Below are 22,469 nucleotides of genomic sequence, written 5' to 3'. Positions count from 1 at the left end.
CGTGAATGGCACTCGCTCACGCAGTTTTCTGAGATTGCACTCTCCCCGAATCACATAACTCAACACACATTGTTTTTATTTGGTTCGGTTTTAATGTATATAATGAAAAATATTTCAAAATTGCCATCTCTCTTAGTGTTTATTTCCCCATCAGACTGACTGGGTTGTCCTATTTCATGTATGCTAGGTTGATCGGCACTTCAGATACCCGATCTATGTGATGATTTTTTGTATCATATGTCTCCCTTGATTATTTCACATACATTTATTTGCTGTTTTTTGTCACTGACAAATATATTTTTTTGTATCATATGTCTCCCTTGATTATTTCACATACATTTATTTGCTTGTAAAATATTTGGACAAATCAAGCAATTTGAAGATGTTCCTTTGTTCCTGCAATTGCAATGCATATAAAAATATTTTGAAAAAGTTAGCCTGGCTCTTTTCAAAGTAAAAAAGTAGGCTCAACAGCAAGTCTAAAGCTCACAATAAACAAATTGTACCGCATGTGTTTTATCCAAGATTTGTTTAACCGGCAAGTTACAGTTATGATGTTGCGAACAATACAATTAAATACAATTAAATTGTGCCAAGCAGCTGGTTATCAAGTCTAAGTAACAGTATGTAAATCGCTGTAAAACCCAATTTTGTTCTTTTCGTGCATGGATTAAATAGACAAGATTTATTTTGTTTTGTTAATAACCAAGCTTTCAATTTGCTTTAAGCCTCTATAGTGAGCTGAGAGCCATCTGGCTCTAGCTTCATACTTAGCATGTGAGACTAGTATCAATCTAACTGTATGTATAAAAGCATTAAGTATATTTTCCACAATATTTTTGGTCACTAGAAAATCATCACCACTAAATAAAAAAACAGGACTATGACTAAATTGGCAAATGCAAGTAGATAATGAAATGATGCACCACAAGATGAAAGGGAAGGTTTTCTTCTTGGGAAATTGAACAGTTGGATAATTTTTGTTTATCTGTCGGAATACGTCTGTTCATTGATTATTATCGTCATATCCAGTTTTTGTCAACAATACTGTTGGACTGGGATACATTGATGAATTTGTAATGAAAATGCTAGCTTTATTACTGATGCAGTTCTTAATAATTAATCTATATGAGCTGTTATATGTGGATATATATATATATATATATATATATATATATATATATATATATATATATATATATACATATATATATATATATATGTCATTCTTCCTTGTTTAACTTTCTATGCATCACCACACTAACCTCGCTTAACATAATCAAACTTTATTAAACTTCTACTTAAAGTTGAACTTATCAATATTTACCATAACCAACATAACAGTAATCACTTTAATCTGTAAAGAAGACACAAGATAATTATTGACACCATTCGGTTTTAATCAATACAGTGCAATTTGTGTAGGCCCTTATATTCCATAACAAGGGAAGTTTTAGATAATAAAAACAATGGTATTTTATTTAGTTTCACTACTGCTCACATCCCCAGGTTTGGAAATGTTCGACCATCTCCATAATGCCTAAATAGGGATTTCTGTATTCTTTCGTTTGAGCCTCTGCATCTGTGGGCCAATACTCAATCCAGGTACTCTCTCCAAGTATATACTGATACCTGAGGAAAGCAGAGGGAAAATGCATTGGTTCTTCAAATGAACGGCTATGTGTAATACGCTGAAGCAACATCTGTCTTTACGTTAAATTACTCTGTCAATAGCAACAGAAACACAGCCACAAGAAAGGCTCACATTTAAATACATAAACCACACACATTCAAACAAAGAACACACTTACGATTGTTCTTGATTATCTTTGAGTAATTCTCTAGATGCGCCCATGATAAGGTATTCTTTGCCTTTTATCAGATTTGGTGACTCTCTGCAGTGCCGAGAACGGAGGAATGTGCGCAGTTTATTCAGAGGACCCACATCACTGCTTCCTGTAATTAAAATATAAGAGAACATAGAAAAGGTAAGGATTTAATGCATAGCTAAAGGTACAATACAACACATTAGTGATGAATTCACACAAATTCCCAATGCCACAGTGGACATACGCTTATTTTAGTTCTTGTAAAGACTTAGATTGATACCGCTATTGATGCCACTCTCATGACTGTACAGCAAATGTGCAGACCACAGCCAGCTAACTTAGCTTAGCATAAAGACTGGAAACAGTTAGCCTGGGTCTGTACAAAGGTGCCAAAATCCACCCACTAGCACCTTGAATATACTCTGTTTAATCAATAAACAAAAAAAAAGGAATTGTTGTTAAAATCATAATCCCAGTGTGAAGCAATGAATGAATTGGTAGAAATGTAATACAATATTATTGGGTTGTTTTCTTCAGAGTATAATCACCTAAAACTAAGAATGGTGTTTTTGTTACCTTTGAATTAATCGTTTGCAGTATATTTACAAAGAGAGCGGGTCCTCTTCATTGAGATATCTATGCTGCACCGCCATGTTTCTACATAGACCAGAACGGACAAACCAGATCCAGATGGAGCAATTTGTGTCTGCCACCGTAGTTCTCCTACACACTTGACCAGCTGCGAGCCATGCATTTTTCGACCTATGCCTTCAGTGCCGTCTGATATTGTTTACATAAATACGCGCATGACGGGATGCTGTGTCATTAACGGACAATGCAGGATGTTGTTCACATCAACAAGAACCAGTCACATTTAGTTATGTGGCCAAGGGTTTATCTTGCGCATATGCTTCACTTTATTAATAAAACTCACACGGGAAAATCTTCGGTTGGTTGCAATCTGCAACTTTACTGCTAGATGCAGCCAGACTGTACTGGAATATCTCTTGGCTCGGACCACCCAGTAACTTCCTGGATTGTCCGCTTGTTACCTTGCAATGCAAGACGAAAAGCAAATATGCACATGTCCCAAAATGATGAATACCCACCTTCTTTGATGACTTGCACTACCCGCACTATGTAAACATCAGTGGACACCTCGTTTTGAAACTCTTCCAGGATCACTTTGTACGCTTAGGACAGACAAGTTGCAGACTGTTAGCGGAGTTGCTTACTTACTAATCTCTCACTCACACCAACATAAATGTGTTGTATAAAAGTGCTATGTGAATGCAGTCACGCTCACTTACCATAATCTATTTTATTGTTCACTTCAGTCTCGCAGATCTTAGTTGTGCGCTGATGATTGCTGACTTTGTCCTTATTCTGCATACTGCAATCCTCTGGAAAAACACAATGCACAAATTAAAAACACGACTGATGACCCTATAAAATAAACATATTTGGACGTGAGAGGAAGAGTTAATGGGTGAGTGAAGCTGGACCTAAATCACAATTTTAGTAATTCTTCAGCTAGACTGCTGCTCTGATCCTACAGGTGCTTCTTGCCTCTGACAAAAAGTTCTGATCATTAAGTTACAATCTGTTGATTTACTGTAAACCAGCGTTCATTTTGGAAGCTATTTTATATTTAGTCTTATTTAGCATTCACATGGAAGCAGGCGCATATGGACGCCTTCTGGCACTGGAAAAACAAACCAACAGACAGACGAAATATGTTGTTGCGGTTATATATATATATATATATATATATATATATATATATATATATATATATATATATATGAATATAATATATTAAATAAAAGTATTTCATGTAATTATTCTCCTAATGCATGTACTTATATAATGCAGCTTTCTTTTAATATTCTATATATGTATATGTACATATATATATATTGCTGAAAAAATCAAGAGAACATTTTTACTTTTTTTATACATATACATACATACATGTATATATATATATATATATATATATATATATATATATATATATATATATATATATATATATATATATATATATATATATATATATATATATATATATTGTAACGGACTGAGGGAAATGTTATGTAATAAATGTTATGTTCAGGATGTAAGTGAACGTCTCATGAGCTGGTAGCTGTGAAGCGTGTCTGTGATTGGAGAGCGAGTGACGTTGTTGTGTTGTATGGTGCTGTGTTACGACCCGTTCGGAGCAGAGTCTATGACCCGGAGCAGACGTGAAGCTGGTTGAGAGGCTTTCACTGGGTTTTGCTGTTGTTTTGACGTAGGCTACGGCCAACAGTAGCCTGTTCTATGTTCCCTGAATAAACACCCTATAAGCCATCTACGTCTCGTAGCTTTCCTGACCCAGGGTCGCTACAATATTATTTAATTTTAGTAAAATGTATTCCATAAAAGATTGTATTTCAGCATTATCCTATGAAAAACACAGATTAAGGTGATTAAGAATGCAGCTCAAGGCAGCCGCACCCACTGGGCCCTGTGTGTGTGTGTGTGTGTGTGTGTGTGTGTGTGTGTGTGTGTGTGTGTGTGTGTGTGTGTGTGTGTGTGTGTGTGTGTGTGTGTGTGTGTGTGTGCGTAGTTTGGCATCATCCTGTTTACCTTCAGCACATGTGCATTCATCATTTCTACAGAGCTGCATTAGCTCTCCATTTTCCCTCTCTGGATAATAGAATTTTACACAATGTGTTTCTGCAATGAAGAAGAAAGATATTTGAAAAGGAGTTTGTGGTAGCTACAGTACATCAGAACATTTACATTAAATACTTTGAAAATGTAATATTGACTGCTTAGTCTACTCTGACATCTATTGGTGACTCTGAGACTCACGGTCATAGTATTCATAGACAGACACAGTAGCTGGTTGAAGGACGCCCACTTTCAGATCCTGTTTGATCCTAAAAGTGATCTCCTCGGGTCGTGTGTGAGAAACCTGTGGACAAATGTAAGATGGGGATAAACACACAAAGAACAAAGCAGAGAGAAAAAAGATCAAGGCCGTAAACAGTGATGTCTTACCTTGTCCAGGTAGATGATGAGTGAGCCTTTTTCTGACAGAGCTGTGTTCATCTCATATTTCGCTATGATGGGAGCACGTCCTTTGGACAACTACAACACACACACACAGACACCTACTATTTTCTGCTAATAAACAGCTTGTGAATTGTATGTGGGTATACATGTATCTGCCTGTTCTTACTTGTTGTAGGTCACTGTTCACAACAGAAAAGCCAGTTAGCAAGCCAATATCCAAGATTGACATGGATGCATCGCTGTCCTTGTCCTTATACCTGCACAAAGAATACAAGATAATTAGGTAATTATTATATTTAATAATAACAGCATAAAGGAGATAGATAATTATGTTTTTAAAAGTTCTGTATAAAGCCATGTTACTGTAACATTGGTCAGTATGACATCTTTATTGTACTCACAAAACTTCTATTCTCAGTTTGTATGTCTTCTCATCCTCATCCATTTTATCTGCAGGATCAAAAGTATTTTAGTATTTCATTTATTAGTTTCTCATAAGGTCAAGTACAGAAAAAGACTGATACAATGACAGCAAATGAACAGGACGAGAGGGAGTGCACCACATTACCTGGGATGAGCTCCACAGACATGTTAAACTTCGGACAGTCACTCTTCTTTTCTTTAGGCAGTGCGTAATACAGCGACACCATCTGTTACATAGATAAAAGTGCAGTGTAAAATGTGATAAATTAATAGAAATGGGTCTTAAAAATAAAGTCCACACAAGGTTAAATATGTATTTGGTCTCATCTGAGATTCTAAAAGGACAAATCAACAATCAACAGATGATAAAACTCAGAATTTGAAAACATATTGTAATTACTGTCAATGTTGCTTCTCCTGAGCCGGTGGCAGTCACTTTCACATTCTGATTTATATCATTGATCTGTGGGAATTTAAATATGCACACAAACACACAGACAGTCAGGGATCAGCAGAATAAACCTGCAGGAAACAACAGGAGTGGTGATATCAATGAGCCACAGAGAGTTTGTTTGTGTGTCTTCTCACTTTAGATGTTCTGGTGGTGTATTGGTTGTCCTTGTTGAAGTTATACTTCTCAGGCCTCGACCTGCCCGGCAACATGATGTCCACATTCAGATCATACTCTGGTTCTTTAGCACTGCTCCAGTACTCTGCTATTGCCTGGTACACTAATATGGTAGCCTCGAGAGAAAACAAGTGAGAAAAGAAGACTTAGAAAAAAACAAGTTCCAAGTAAACAGGATGGAGGTAAAAAGATGCAGAGAGAGGTCATTGTTACCTGAGTTGATCCATAGCCTCCGCCCACATTCCGCTGCTCGTTAAACCATCTCACAACAGGTCTGGCTTCTTCATAGGCCTTTATTAACAGAAGGAAAATAAATGGTTGACATTTCTTGTGGTCTGCGGTTGCATATAGACTTTAAAAAAAAGATGTATTAAAAATAGAGAGATTACAGTTATATTGTAGATTGTAACCTGTCAGTTTGCCAGTCTGTCATAGAGCTTCTAAATCAGTGTTTATTGTTAGAGCACAACCAAATAGCAGCTACTTGAAACTTGAAAGCAACATTTCAATGCATTGGCATTACTGAGACACACATTTCATAGGTTTTTGTTTCCAACCCCTGCAACCTTTTAGTGAGGCAACATGGATGATAACTGAGTGGTGTATTTGTTTGTAGTATGTAGCAAGTGGGACATGCTCACCTTGGCCTTGACCAGAGCAAGAAGAGCATAAGCTGTGGCCTCCAGAGTGTAAACACGTCCCTTAGGTGTCGGCCAGTGGGATAACTCTGAGGAAGACGCACACAAATAACGCTTTATTACAATGCTATACCTAGAACAAGCTTAATGCACACAGAAAGATTCACAAATGCGCACAGAAGGGTTTACAAATACATTCCAATGATTTATATAAATAAAAAAATGAAAAATAAAAAAAATATTTCTGCCTGGAATCGCAAATGCATCCAATATGTGACATAGGTCCATATTGAAAAAAAATGCATTTGCGAAACCAAACACGGCAGGCGAGTCTCAAAAAAGCCACTCGTAAATGTGAAGCTTTTCACAAACAAATGCAGAAATATATTTGTGATTTTTTTTTAAACATTTACATAAATCATTGGAATGTATTGTAAACCCTTCTGTGTGCATTTGTAAATCGAATATATTTGTGAATTGTTCTGTGCATATTTATGAATCTTTCTGTGTGCATTTGTCATTATTGAGACTGAACTAAAGATCCCTTAAATTTGTAGTCCAAAATGTTTTCCCAAGCAGGACACTATATGGCTGAAAAATAGCGTTGTTAAATCTGGATGACACACTCTGTAAATGAGACAGTTTCAAAACTTAACACATATCTTCGAAATGTTTGCACTGTAATAGTTATCCAATAATATCGGCCAACATAGCATTGGTCAGGCCCTAATAAACCTATTATGGTAATTATTAGTAGATGTGTAATAATTAAACCCTACAACATAGAATCTGTTGCTGGGTATTAGTTTAAGAATATTGCTGTGTGACGACACCTGGGGAAGCAAACTGGTAGAGGATCTGCTGGTTCAGTTTGCCCTCATTGGCCAGGGCATATGATGTCATTGCAACAGCATACGAGTTGGTGAGGCTGGGGAGACGACTTTCCAGATAGGCCACTGCTTTGTTTATACTGCTGGGGAGACTCTGGACGACAAGAAAAGAAAGGAGAAAGAAGAAATGAGGAGAGAACAGTCAGACAGTAATCAGTTCAGTTTAAATATCCTATTCTGTTCAGGATTGTTGTCACATTTGATCCTGGGACATTAGCAGAGAGTGTCCCGCCTCTCACCCTCTCCTGTGTCTTATTAACTCGACTCAGTCAGTTACTATTTGAGTGTGGATCTAATGCTCCATGGAAATGCCAAACCAAGGGTTGGCAACAAATGTATCCATTTTGAATGTGTTACACGTTTAAAAAAAAAAATTGACCACAATTGTCCATTTGATAAACCCCTTCCCTTGAACTGCAATTGCTATTTTGGTTGAGCAACTGTAACTAGACTCGACAGGTCTGTCCACCCGCTGAAGCAATATTCTAAAACTAAAAACACAAGAGCAAAGATAAAAGGAATGGATTAGATTATTTTGTATGTATCGTAAAATCCGAGTTATAAGGCACACCCGTTTATAAGCCGCATCTACAAAATTTTAAGAAAAAGTTGTATTTATTCATAAACAAGCCACCACCACCACCTCCACCTCCCCAGCTCTCGGCCCGCAGCTCTAACCCGCAGCCCCGACAACCACCGAAGGGAGCTAGCAGCCCCGGCTCGTGCTGCTGCTGAGAAGACCCTGTTTTACAGCGAGATCACTCGTGAAGGGGATTTGGGAATATTTCTCGTGAATTTTGTGTGTCTCTGCAACTGCTGCTAAATTTAGAATCAGAAAATTCGACAAAATAGCCGCACCGATATTTAAGCCGCACGGGTCAAAGTTGAGAAAAAGTAGCGGCTTATAACCCAAATTTTACGGGTATGTGTATTCCAACGAAACAAGTCTGATTGAACATTTTTCCTTTCCATACTTATAATGTAAGGACTAACTAGCTCTACATTGCAATACAATATCGTCTTCAACCAACTCACAGAGCTAATGTTAGCTAAAATGGGTATTTAATTACAGTTGACCAAATCTGCCAGAGGCTAGAAATGCAAACGTCAACCTTCGTCAACCTCTGTGACAAATGAAGAGCCCAACTATTTTTAATAGTAAACTTGCCCCTGTCATTATTGTAAACTGCATGTGCTGTGCAAGAAAGGAAAGCTTGATCGGAGTTGCGACAGTAACTAAGAGAGGCGTGACTTTGCAAATGGCGTGTTGCTTCATCAGAAAGCGTTGTTTCGTTCATCACTAGTGTAGAATCTGAAATTGGAGAAATAAACTCAGTGAAAGGAAAAACATCGTATAGCGATGAGATACTCACATTAACAGTGGCAGCACATAGTGTGCGTGACTCCTGCATGGCAATGAGGCAATAGGCCGTCATGGAGGCATCTGAATCAGCGCCGCGAACATCACCCTACACATGTATGGACACAAACGTGTTGAAGGGACCAGCCAGTGACATGGAGTTGTTTCCATCATGTTGTTTTACAGCACTTTGATGAAGAATTGATGATAAATAAATCAGTTCACGCACACCCATCTGTCTGTGGTACGGCTTTCCAACTTCTATAAAAACGCCGTCAGGTTGCTGCGTTTTGAGAATCAGATACTTAACAGCGTCACAGATGTCTTTGCTTTGTACATCTACCAGATTGTTGGCCATGGCCAACACCTTGGTAACATACGCTGTCAGCCTTAGAGAGGAGAGGAGAGAGAGGTTTCCTTCATTTGCACATGAAATACGCCCTCGTCACATAATCAGAATTTAGGAGGAGGATGTGGAAACATTTGTATGTATGAGTTTTGGGATATTTGAACGCCTCACCAGGTGCTACTTTTGTGTTTGGTCCACACAGTAAAAGACCCATCTATTTTTCGGTAATGAAGCTCATTCTGGTAGCCTGGACACAAACAAGAACACTCAATCTGTTTGAGGACCTCTGTGACATTTTTCTCCTGTTACAATCTTTGAAATGATTCTCCTGGCATACTCTTTTATTTGTATTTCAACTTATATGGTCTATGTTTTACATTCAGACCATTACTCCTCAGTGTCTCTTGGGTCTGTGTGGCAGTGGAAACATGCATTGCCGTCTGCCATCCTTTTTTTCTTTTTAATACCACTTCTGCAATGTCGGAAACGTAAAAATCCCACACAGAGGCGCATCAACAAGATTCCTGATAGCTGTGCCAACACCTACCGGTCTGTATGTGTTGGAGGGCTTCAGCACGTTTCTGAAAGCCCACAGTTTCCCACTGGTTGGTCTTGTCCAAATACGTTGCTGCAATGACAGGTAGAGCCATGTGGAACAGGTTCTGCTCTCCACAGCCTGAGGGTTGGTAGATCAGACTACCCATGGAGTTTCCACTCACGGCGTTCTCCACCAGTGCAGAAACTTGTTCTCTCCCTGCATTCACACACACAACAGAAAACGTTACAAATCAACACGAAGAAACATCTAAAGAAACATGCAAAGGTCCCCCACAACCAGTGAGGAGGTCATTTCTCCTAAAGAACAATGCCAATTTACCGGCACTATATCACATAACATGCCCAAATATGACATTACATCTCACCTGTCACAGAGATCTGTGTGCTAGTAGGTACGTTTGGAACCAAATCTTTCTTAGGAATTTGACTGTTGAGAGTTTTTACTTGTGTACCATCTGAAGAGATAAACAATGGGAAAGTTGAGGGATCAATTTGCAAGTGATGAAAACCCAATATTACCAAATTACTATGTAGAAATTGATGGGTAAACTCACCAACACCGTTACTGGAGGGGTTTAGAGTTATAATCTGAGGAGATTTAACCAGTACACCTTCAGGCTGGAAAAACAACAGTTAGGACAAACGTTACAACTCACAACTAAATTTGAGTAGTCTGCTGGTGTGGAACAAAACACATTACAGGGCGACTGTGGCTCAATGGTGAGCAGGGTCGTCCTTCAATCAGAGAATTGGTGGTTCGAGCCCCGGCTCCGCTAGCCTATGTCGATGTGTCCTTTAGCAAGACACTTAACCCTAAATTGCTCCCGTAGCTGCGCCTATGGTGTATGAATGGTTGACAATCTGATGTGGCACCTTGCATGGTAGCTTCTCTCATGAATGGGTGAATGATGTCATGTAGTGTTAAAGTGCTTTGAGTGGTCGGAAGACTAGAAAGGCGCTGTATGGGTCCATTTACCATTATGGCTTGCTTGTTCAAATCTTCTCTTCATTTTGAAAAGGCCGGTACACATATGCATCAAGGTTGTGCCCCGAATGATGTGTGTTTCCCTATGCTAACAGGGAGATCGCTGTTTCTCTTACCACCACCCGCAGCATCTTCATGATTCCATCATTGAGCCATGAACCTTTAACAGCTGCTTGGACCTCAATGCGGTATTGCCCTTGTTTCATGGGAATAACAACAAATGGCACAGATAGTGTACTTTGGCTCCCAACTTCGACCTCCTGACGATACTTTCCACGTTTAGAGGCTGCACTGCACACATTCTCCTCCTCAATCAGATCCACACGCACCTTGAAAAGAGGAGAAAGATGGAGAAAGAGAATGAAGTATGTGTGGCTGATCAAAGATGAAGAACCCATTGTGTGGATAATAGGGATCATAGTCATCAATGCTTTATATTGTTTCCTTTGGGATGAAATTTAACTTGAGAATGGAAAGGCACACTGTCCCAGTTCTTGGACCAACCACCATTCATCAAAGACTAGAGCAAGGAGTTCATTGGATCTCTTTTTGTTTGCCACTTGTTGTATGTCAGTCCAATATTCACTGTTGTTTTTGTTGGAACAGAGACTTACGATGACCGGATCGAGGTTGTAGTTGTGAAGGATTGCTTTAACTTCCAGCTGCTCTCCACGGACAGCAGAGTACGGCACCCGAAGATCAATGAAGAATTTCTTTAGGACAATTACCTCTAACGGATCGCTAACACAGATTCCTTTAAAATGAGAGGGACGAAAACAAAAAAACAAGTGATGAATGAGAAAAAAGGGAGAGGGAGAGAAAGGTGTAAGGGATGGGAGAGGTTTATAGATTTTGGTCACTGAATCCTCACCATGAGTTCTTGACAGACTAATGCCAGTGAACTGCCAGGTTGTGATTGAGTCTTTCAGAGGATACTTTCTCGTCAATGATGTGGTGTCACTGAAACAAAGAAAAGGTTTTACACTTCGAGAGGTAAAGAGTAGATTTAATCCTAGTGGTGTCAGTGTGAAGTTATCAGTATATTAGTGAGGGCATATTTCAGTTGACTCACCAGTTAGGTGTTTGACAAGCAGGCAGTTTGATGTCTACCCACAGCCAACTTTCATCAAACTTGGTGCGAGAAACAATCTCATCGCTGTCACCGTAACCGCCTTCATCCACCTCACCTAAATAATCATTGAAAAGGTTACTAATTTCATTCAGTATGACCATGAATAGAAACTCAGAGCTTCACAACATCCCCTGTCCCCGTCTCTTACTGCGAGCCAGTTGGAGGTTTTCCTCCTTCTTGTCAGCTCGGTGGGTTTCCATCTCCTTGCAGCAGCGCAGGAAGGCCGTGACACAAGCTTCACCATCACTGATGTACTCGCTGCGCCTCTCACATGTGTATTTGAGGAGGGTTTCCCTCATGCCATCTAAACAACAGTCACGCTGCAGCTCGTTGTTTTTATATTGACTCACTGGGAACAAAGAGGATTGTGGAGGAAATACACAGGTGAGAAGATACAGATCACCAAGTTAACTGGAAAGGCAAATTAGAAATATAAATTATGCTTCTTTAATGTACATGCCCTCCTACATTAGACCCTTGCTTTGAATGAGGTAACTCAAACAAAAAACTAAATGGCACAGGGACTTGGAAAACGAAAAAGAAAGGACGGCTTCAGTATGGAAAGTAGGAGCATGAAGAAATAGATGACTGAAAGTAAAAACAGTTTCAGCTCACTTTTATCTGTCTAATACAAAGAATGGCAAAGACGAGAACTGTGAAAGTCAACAGGACAAGCTGTCCAAAAGTAAACATTTTGAGAAATGAGTGACTGAAGATGACTGATGATGTGTTTATTGGGTAGTTTAGAGCTGTGGTTCTTACGTAAGCTGGTTGTGGTTTCCATGATAGTAGTGGCTCGTTTCCTCCTGCTGGGGGCCGGACATTTCAATTCTGGAAACACAGACACGATTTTAACTTTAAAAGGTTGGACCTTTAGACTTGATTCGTGCTTGTTATAATGTATGTGAAACTCTATAAATCAAAGTGAGGTCATTAATCTGGTTGGAGACGTGAACAGGCTGTCAAAATACTGAAAAAGGGGAGCAAGAAATATAATACAATTTGGTTTAAGATCTTGTTCTTCTACTGTCCACTAGATGCTTACTCTTAAAAAAACACTTGACTCATAGCGATGAATAAAGGTCTATGTGCCCATTTCTCCTAATCAAAGATATTTCATAGATGCAATTTTAAAACCTAAAGAGGGAAAGGGAGAGTAAACTAGTGTCACCTTGTCTGTAGGATGTCCCAGCAGCTGTGTTGGACTCAAATATCAGCCCAGCATCGTAAAACACACTCATACTGTCCTTCCCTCCACCTGGTGTGCAGCCGGTGTCGTGCTTCTCTACAATGTCCCACACCTGAGCAGGTCGGAAGTCATTAACACACACACACACACACACACACACACACACACACACACACACACACACACACACACACACACACACACACACACACAAATAGGTTACAATATCAAATATCAAACAAACATAATCTATAAACTCACATGACAGTTCTGATATGTACTCATGCAATGTATTTTTTTGCAGGACAAATTTACACCAGATTTTATTTGAAGCCAAACGCTATCAAAGTGAAACTTAACGTGTGTAATTTTCTTTTATACATCGTTTTTTAAATAAAACCCTTTTCAAATAATTTCAGAGACAAATATGAAATGAAGAAATTGCCTTTTTCTGGGTGAGACGGTGCTTGTTGTTCAGTACGTAGACGCCTTTGTCAACTGCCACCAGTCCCACCGTGGCCTCTGGATCTCCTGTGACCTTCAGACCAAACGTCTTGCCGGGCTCATAGGATGCATCTTCACTTGAAAGTTCAAGCTTCAGCTGAATGTGAAAGAGAGGTCAGTAAATGAGACATTTTCCAAAGCAGTTTCATACAGAAAAAATATGTCTGAGAAATTTACAAATAACTTCATTGTGTGTGGGTGTTTTGTTTGCCCACTTAAACTCTACTACATCAGTGTTGCGTGTCTCACCGAGCCCATGCAGGAGTCCTTGACATCCACCCAAATAGAGTCTGATACCACTTCATTGCTTTTTGTATGGAAGTAGGCTATGATGCGAAACGATGGCAGCATTTCTTTGTTAATAGGAACTATCAGGCCAATGAGAATTTGATCTACGGCCCTGTAACGGTAACTTCTCACCAGCTGACCTCTGCTCAAGATCTAGGGACACAGATTTAAACAACACTTATCAGACATGAGTTACACACAAAGTGGGACACAATCAAAAAAGTAATATACGTGCACACATTCACAGGTGTAGAACTTTTTTCACCAGGTATGTGATGTCAGTGTCATGTTTTTCCTGTCGGCTGAGGTAGAGGTTGATTTTCATGTTGTCTCCTAATTTCAGCTCAGCTGTATTCACACCTGCAAATGTGACATGTTGTGATAAAACACCCAACAGATGTAATGCATGGTGTGCACTACTAAGTGTGCATGGTGCACACTTTTCCACTGCTATCTCCTTTTCCATCTGATGTTATTTCAGGATGACTCTCACCTACGTGGATGTAGTTATTGCTCTTTGTAGTATATGGGAGAGCTTCCATTGTGGCTGAAGCTTCACTTTCAGGGCCAATACCGGCATTGGTCTTTGCCTGCAATTGAAGACACACACAGGTAAGCATACACACCACGCATGCACGCACACACGCACAAACACACACACACACCCAAGTCCTATCTCAACTTATTGTGGCTGCTAAATAGAATGGCAACCAGATATTACACTGACAAGATGAATTTCACCCACTGTACAGCAAATGTGTGAACAGAAAAAAAAAATGTCAACGAAAACTGAATTTCGTGAATCTGATTTCAGAGACTTACAGTGATTATCAGTTGTTGCCGATGGATCGTTGCCAATGGATTGATGGTAAGCTTTGCTATGCCATTGTCATCGGTGAAGCCCTCCACCTGGCCTGGATCCACCACCACTCTCAAGCCGGACTTTGCTGGACTTTCGTCAGGATTCAAAACTTCAATCTGCCATCAGAAACACAAACAACTGCACAATCAGAAATCTGACTTCTATTTGACTTTTAAGGTCAAACTCATGTTATTAGATTCATTTTTTGTGAGTATCATGAGTATCAAGTATCATGACATAATTGCTGATGACCCAAACTGTTGATGGACAAATTGCTTCTTTCTGTTTATCAAAATCTGCCTCAACATTCCGATGAAAGTTTATGACAACATATTAATCTAATCAATAACAGTAATGAAGACAGCACTAAGCAGCATGTGACTTGCACATTTACGATGTACTGCTATCTGTGTGTTCTGAGTCACTATATTTCATGATGTTTAATGTTTTCTGTAATGTTTTTTTATTTAAGTAGAAATATAGTAATTTGATAAAAATGGATTCATTCCGAACATGTAACAAATAATAATAAAACAATTCAATAAAATAACAATAATTGTATATAGTTCATTATAAATAGACAAATATTACATGTCTTAAAAGGAGAAGGCAGAAGTAGAACTTAAATAAATAACTTAATATTTAACACATATACACATAAGTAATCATCTTCATGTAAACAACAACAACGAGTGTCAAAGAGACAAGGCCCCTTCCTCGCCCCTGTACCTTTTTAAAAACTATTTTTTCATACATCTTCTTGAACTCATTTATATCGGTACTTTGCTTAATTTCTTCCAACCATTCCACACATTCAGCCCACGCATTAAGATACACATGTTCTCCTAGTAGAACAAAAACAAAGTTTTTTTTAGATTAAATCTTGCTCTTATAATCCCTCTCTCTGTCTGAGAACATTGTCTGTATGTTGCCCGGAAGTGCAAAGCCATAAACCATACATATGCTGTCAATTCATGTAAATATAAATAAGTACTTTACCGCGACATCAAAGGACATTCCTGGTTTAAAATATTTGGGTGTTTTCTTGAAGTGGATGGTGTAAGGTGACGTGACAATTGGGATGTTCCTCAACTCGGCCTCCACCATTTCACTACCTGTGGGTTGATACACAAACACAAACACTTTACACAAAAACTGATTATTATTAAGAGTATTTTCTTTCATCTATTTATTCATCCCCTGATTTTCATGTTAAATAACTGATACAGAAATTCAATCTTGACATCTTTTTTTCTGTTCTCCTCTTGTTCCTGTTTGGGGATTTTCAGACACTAATAATGATGTTGTTGGTAGTTGCTTTGATCAAACACACTGAAAAGGCACAAACAAACAAACAGTCTCTCTTTCTTACCGCTCGCTGTCAGCACACTGACGGCCACGTATATGGAAGACCCAACCAGGTCAAGGATTTTTGGGAAAGTATTTATGATGTGCTCTTTCCTCAATGTGACCTTTCCCTCACCTTCCTGGATCTAATGTGACATAATATAGAAATGCATCTTCAAATACAGTATAGTGAACAGCCTGGTTGCATTCTGAACATCCTAAATAAATAAAATATGTCAATAGAAATGTAACAATTTAGACAAAATTCCTGCAGACGTATGAATAACAGGAAATGACGTCCTGCAAAACGTAAACAATTACAGCAAGAGTGTAAGAACGTGCTCACCTGGACACTCTGAAGAGAACTTGGGAAGCTATGTTTTCCACCGTCATGCAGAACTCCAAATACCACAATGGCCTTCCCATTCACCTCTTTACCGAACAGATACCTAAAGCCACAAGACAGGGACATCTTAGCCCAAAATGAAGCAAAACAGAAAATTCTAAAACATACAAACACAAATCAGACCAAATAAAAAAGCAAAAGCGCCAACACAACCTCTGAACCACACCCTTTATTTTTCTTCCTACCAATCAAACCTGCTCTCTCAAGCCACAAAACCTTCACATACACAGCTTTGATGTTGATGGTGAGCTCTTGACTGTCCACGTAGAAGAAGGGAGTCGTAGATGTCAGTTTAACCTCATAACTGGGCAGCACTGCAAAATGGAAAACATTTTATTGTGTGTCCAATCAGGTAAAACAATTAGTGAATGTTGTTGGTTCATATAGGTTTTAAATAGAAATGCAGGTAATGATGGACTCACCGTATTCTTTGACCTCGAACTCTGCAGAATAGCTCTGCTGTGGGTTGCTGTGGAACTTTGTCACCACCTTCCACAGTCCAAAACTACACACACACACACACACACACACACACACACACACACACACACACACACACACACACACACACACACACACACACACACACACACAAGAAAAGGTTTTAAGATTTCAGGTTGCCTTTGCAGTAGAAAGAAAGGGTGTAGCACTTATATGTTATGCCTTTATAGGCTTATTAGTTTTAGTTTATAGGGATTTAATGTATTTCCATCCATTAACAATTCATATTTAGATCCTAAAAGATAAAATGATCTGCAGTTTAAAGGAATAGTTTAACATTTTTGTTAGAGAGATACAGTAAATACGATAATCACTCTTGTGTCTAACAGTGGTAAACATCTTCTCATAAATAACCCTCTTCCAAAAAGCACATGAGCTTTTTCACAAAATGTTTATCTCTTGCTTTATAACATTGAAATATGTAATTTAAAGGCGGCTTTACTATACCCTGATTTCTAGAGTAACACTACATTTTCGACTCAAAAGCAAAGATGGCAGCAGCTGCTCAACCAGATAAGTTTAGCTAGCAGGTCTAGTTCATCTTAGCTGTTTCAATGTTGTCTCATCTAATTACGTTATGTAATACATTTGATACACCGAAATGTTGGTTTATAAAAATGTATATTTTTCAATGATACATCACAGATACAGGATTGGTCAAAAGTATCTAGATCTTGCTTTAGTGAAGACGAGCTGTGAAAATCTTCCCAACAACCTTTAAAGAGATAAAGTGCAGTAACGACTAAAACGCAACATAAACATGTTATCATGTTGTCATCTATCATGTGTATCCAAAGTGTAAATACACAACTCAACAATAAACTGTATAAAAATACATTGTGACAAATGTAATTTAAATAAAATAAACTACTAACCTGACAATTGGAGCAAGTGGGAAACTTCCAGAGTAGATCCCTGATATCAAAGAGACTGTATCACTTTTCATAATGATGCCTTCAGGTGTCTAAAAATGAAAAATGTTCCATAACCATTAACAGAGAGTGGTAAATTAGCAATTAATTTACTAGATCCGTGCCATATTTTATGCATGTATTTTGACTACAATCCACTGTCCTGGTCAACATCTATTGACCACAGACTGTATGATATTGACACTTTTTTCAGCTATTTCTAAAATGTGTTGGCCTCTAACTGAAGGGAAGTCTTTAATGTGTAGATCCACCACTAGAGGGAGACATGCATTTATTTGTAATCCCAGTTACAGCTGATTATATAATATCACATTCAATTCTGTGCTTATTATGGATAGCACAATACCATAATATCGATGGAAATAGAAGCATTAGTTTGGGTTTCCTTCTCGACTGGCTTCATACCAGGCGTCACTGCAAACATCCTGTAATGAACTGACAGAGAGAGAAAGAGGTTCATTTTGCCGTAGAGCAGGGGTGTCAAACTCATTTTCCCCCTGTGCCATATCAGCATCATGGCCGCGCTCAAAGGGCCGGTTTTAACTGTAACACTGTATAAGTTTAACCAATACCGGACATATTGTTAAATAACTGTCTCTGTATTTGATTATTGTTTATTCAAATGTAAAAATATTGTACATGCCTTCATATAAATGTAAAAATATATGTAAGCACATTTTTCTGTTACTATGACATAAATCCATTTAATTTAGGATTCACATTACTCTATCAAAGATCACATTTAAACTTAAAACAGAAGAAAATAGCAAAGACAAAGATCAAACACACGTTATCATATTAACTTTGTTCAAAGCTTTTTGTTCCAGTTGAGAAGGACATAACTCTGGCCCAACAAATAATTGTGAGCAAATAAGAACATGCATGTGGTCTGGGGCAGTGGTTCTCAACTGGCCTGGCTGCTGACCCACCATCACCCCTGAATGACCCACCGAGATCAAATGCGAGGAACATTTTCAACTTCTCAAATTGATTGAATGAAAAGATGGTGCAGTTTGAACTTGAGAAAGTACAGACTTTGTTATAGTATGCCAACACAAAAAAAAAGCTAGTTAGAAATATTCCCTTTTACACTCAATTAAAAACCAGTGCATCTTAAGGACACAAGGTAATACAACACACATAATAATTTTATAACTTTATTACTCAGCAGTGCTTTGATGCACAAACATAAGTCGTGAATGAAGCAAACTATCACAAATAGTCTGCGTGTAAATTCACGCAAGTAAAGCGAATTGTGAACGCAGCATTGAGGAGTGTGAATAGACGTCACTCTGCTGCATTACAAATTCCCTTCAAAATAAAAGCACAGAATTATTTTTTTGCCCATGCGAAGGCAGCCCATGCAAATAACGCGATGGTGATCATGCCTTTCAAGCCGTTGCAGGCCACATAAAGTGACCTTGAGTTTGACACCAGTGCCGTAGAGGGTTGAAGGATGGTGATTCTATTTTGGGTCATGTGACTGTTTCACAATTTTTTGGAAAAGAAGGTTCTTTCACGTCACTGTAAATTACAGTCAAATTAATCAATTTGGAATAATACCTGTGCTTTCTGGGGTGTAGAGGGTCTTATCAGTCTGTATGAAGATGTACCCGGACTGAAAGGAGACCAAGACAACTTTCTCCAGCAGTTGGTCAGGAAACCGAGCTTGCAGGTACACATACTGCTTCATGCTCGGATCCTTACTGAAGTCTCCAGCAGGGATCTGAAACCAGTATGAAGAGACACCAGTAGTGCATCAATAGCAGGGTGGGGTGGTCTAAATCATATGCATTTCTGGATTCATTTATAGATCATTTGCGGCCAAGTTATTGAATGAATCAAAGTAACAGTAACAGATAATTACATATTCAGTGACAGTGTTTAATATACCGTTATCTGTCCAAGCTGCTGGAAGTTATTTGTAGTGTTAAGTGTCACAGATGTGGTTGACAGCATGTCCTTCTTGGTTGGATGGTTCATCACAGTGATTTGGACGTTGATGTCTTCTCCAGTGCAGTCTTGACACTCCACAAAGATTTTTTCTGCTGTACCGACACGCAACAAGTTGGGGGCAGACATCACCTTCCTGCAGAGTAGCGGTGAGAGAGGAAGAAATGGAGTAGTAATATTATTATGTAGTCATTGTGTAGAAAACATTGTATTTGTATGCATTTCAGGCATCATCAAACACACACATGAACTAGAAAAGTGACTCCGGTGTGTCTCCCTCTGCCAAATAAAGAATAGTTCAATCTCATTCAATTGTCCTTCTAGGTTCCTGATAGAGCCAGGATGGTGTCAAAGATTAAAAAGGGGACTTATTAATATTGTATAGTGCCTAACTTTATTGGAGCATAACGTATAACGTGTGGTATGGAAGCCACGACAAAAGCAGAAATGTGACCTGCAAAAGTGAGGCCTGTTTTTGGCCTGGCTGATTTCTGGAAATGCTGTTTGCTCATGGATCAATCGCAGTAATAATGAAAGGTTATCACCGTTTCAAAAAAAATACAGGTTTGCACATTTGTCTAGAGTTTCAGGAGTGGATCTCTCAGACAAGTGGTTCCAAACCTTTCTCGTATACGACCCCTCATCACAGGTATCGGCCTTACTGAGGGCATGAGTGTCCTTTTGTATGAGTTTGTTGTGTGCTTGATGAGGAGAATATTTGTATTATTTCTCCAAAAAAAAGTCAGAAAAAATAAACATGGTTTTGTTTAAAATAAATGTGTTTCATCTTCTGACACCTCAGGTTTATCTTGGTACCAATCCTCAGGTTGAGAACCACTGTCTTAAAGGCTGTGAGCTAAAGTTTCAATTCACCCAGATAAACCAACATATTTACCCAGATGAGGATCATGACTGCATGGACTTCACCCACAATGAGTAATCGATTATCTGGATGAAGAGCCAGCACTGAAACAACAGAACATTTCATCATGGCAGACTCTTGCTCTGTCTGGCACGAGGCATCGTTGCGCAAACTCTGAACCAAATTTTCTTCCTGGGCTCCACCATAACCCAGGACCTCAAATGGGAGCTGAACATCAGCTCCATCACCAAGGAGGCTCAGCAGAAGATGTTCTTCCTGATGCAGCTGAAGAAGTTCAACCTGCCAAAGACAATGATGGTGTACTTCTACACTGCTATCAGTAAATCCATCCTCTGCTCCTCCATCAGTGTCTGGTACGCTGCAGTCACTGCGTATCATTCGCTCGGCTGAGAGGGTGATTGGCTGCAATCTCCCTTCCCTCCAAGACTTGTTCACCTCCAGGACCCAGACGCGGGCCAGAAAGATTATAGTCGACCGCTCTCACCCTGGACACAAACTGTTGGAGTCCCTTCCGTCTGGCAGGAGGCTGCGGTCCATCAGGATCAAGATCTCACCACAAGAACAGTTCCTTTCCCTCCGCAGTTGGACTCATCAACAAAGCCCGAGACCCCCACTGACTCTGATTCTCACAGTCCCAGGACTACAAAGACCAGGAACCCCACTGATTGACATATTTTCTTCTCTTATGCTGCGTTCACACCAAACACGTTGCGAATTTGATGCGCAAATAGATTACATGCATAGTCAATGCACAGACACAATATGTTGTGAAAAAACAAATTTTCTGCCGGGCGATGCAAATGACGTGTTTGTTATTTACCACATTTATCTATTATTGCACTATGTTTATTGTTTTTATTGTTTTATTACGTCTATGTTTATTGTTATGCACCTTTCACCGAGTCAAATTCCCCGTATGCTCAACGTACCTGGCAATAAACACTTGTGATTCTGATTCTTATGAACAAACGAACAAACTACATATTTTAGCTCTTTTTTGGATGAATTAGTGTGTAAAGGAAAGGCAGGTCTACTTACATTGGATCTCCATCCGCCAGAGAAGTCAGTGAGGCCAAAGCCACAGAGGCCACCAGCCACAGCAGAGTCCTACTCATCCTGGATGATCCTGATCTGCAGTCAATGGAGACTCACTGCACTGAACCCTGCTTTTATTCTTCATCCACCCTCCTCCTGCACCAAGGGTTTCTTCACCCATGTATAACAGAAACACATTATCATTCTTTCCCAGCAGCGGTTGAGAAACTGTTGGCTTTGGATCAACTGTATCTCTGCTCTGAAGAAAAAGATAAACAGTAGAAAATCAATAATGGTGTATGTGTTCTATGCATGCAGTTGAAGGTCACTGAAACACTGTGACACTATGACACTGTAGGAGCTATTCATTGAATATTATAAGTTATTTTTATTGTTTAATTGTAGTTGTTTGTTTATTTAGGTTAGATTTTTCTTCAATGCATTTAGGGGTGTGGTCCTGGTCAAGACAATCTCCTGAACTCCAAACTGAATGTCAGAATGGGAAAGAAAGGTGATTTAAGCAATTTTGAGCTTGGCATGGTTGTTGGTGCCAGACGGGCCAGTCTGAGTATTTCACAATCTGCTCAGTTACTGGGATTTTCACGCACAACCATTTCTAGGGTTTACAAAGAATGGTGTGAAAAGGGAAAAACATCCAGTATGCGGCAGTCCTGTGGGCGAAAATGCCTTGTTGATGCTAGAGGTCAGAGG

General features: G+C 39.1%; 1 protein-coding gene across 1 annotated transcript; it reads right to left on the bottom strand.

The window, feature by feature from the left end:
- Positions 1-1,352: 1,352 nt before the first annotated feature.
- On the bottom strand, positions 1,353-21,838 carry LOC306737467 (complement C3-like; the record flags this gene model as incomplete). Its single annotated transcript, XM_079219201.1, has 42 exons — positions 1,353-1,357; positions 2,939-3,022; positions 3,140-3,232; positions 4,464-4,553; positions 4,692-4,794; positions 4,881-4,970; positions 5,062-5,152; positions 5,297-5,345; positions 5,464-5,545; positions 5,719-5,781; positions 5,907-6,062; positions 6,160-6,237; positions 6,588-6,673; positions 7,418-7,568; positions 8,848-8,943; positions 9,064-9,223; positions 9,355-9,430; positions 9,731-9,937; positions 10,107-10,196; positions 10,296-10,359; positions 10,843-11,055; positions 11,341-11,480; positions 11,598-11,686; positions 11,799-11,913; positions 12,007-12,207; positions 12,621-12,689; positions 13,030-13,159; positions 13,493-13,648; positions 13,801-13,992; positions 14,105-14,199; positions 14,333-14,429; positions 14,662-14,817; positions 15,701-15,816; positions 16,074-16,194; positions 16,395-16,497; positions 16,681-16,768; positions 16,877-16,959; positions 17,831-17,919; positions 18,234-18,322; positions 19,451-19,613; positions 19,781-19,976; positions 21,762-21,838. 42 exons carry the CDS (start codon positions 21,836-21,838, stop codon positions 1,353-1,355), a joined length of 4,692 nt encoding a protein of 1,563 aa, XP_079075327.1.
- Positions 21,839-22,469: the final 631 nt, after the last annotated feature.

The sequence above is a fragment of the Taurulus bubalis genome (genome assembly GCF_910589615.1).
Source record: "Taurulus bubalis genome assembly, chromosome: 6".
NCBI classification, from domain to species: domain Eukaryota; kingdom Metazoa; phylum Chordata; class Actinopteri; order Perciformes; family Cottidae; genus Taurulus; species Taurulus bubalis.
The sequence above is the reverse complement of the archived record's forward strand: the minus strand, read 5'-3'. Positions and strand labels throughout refer to the sequence as shown.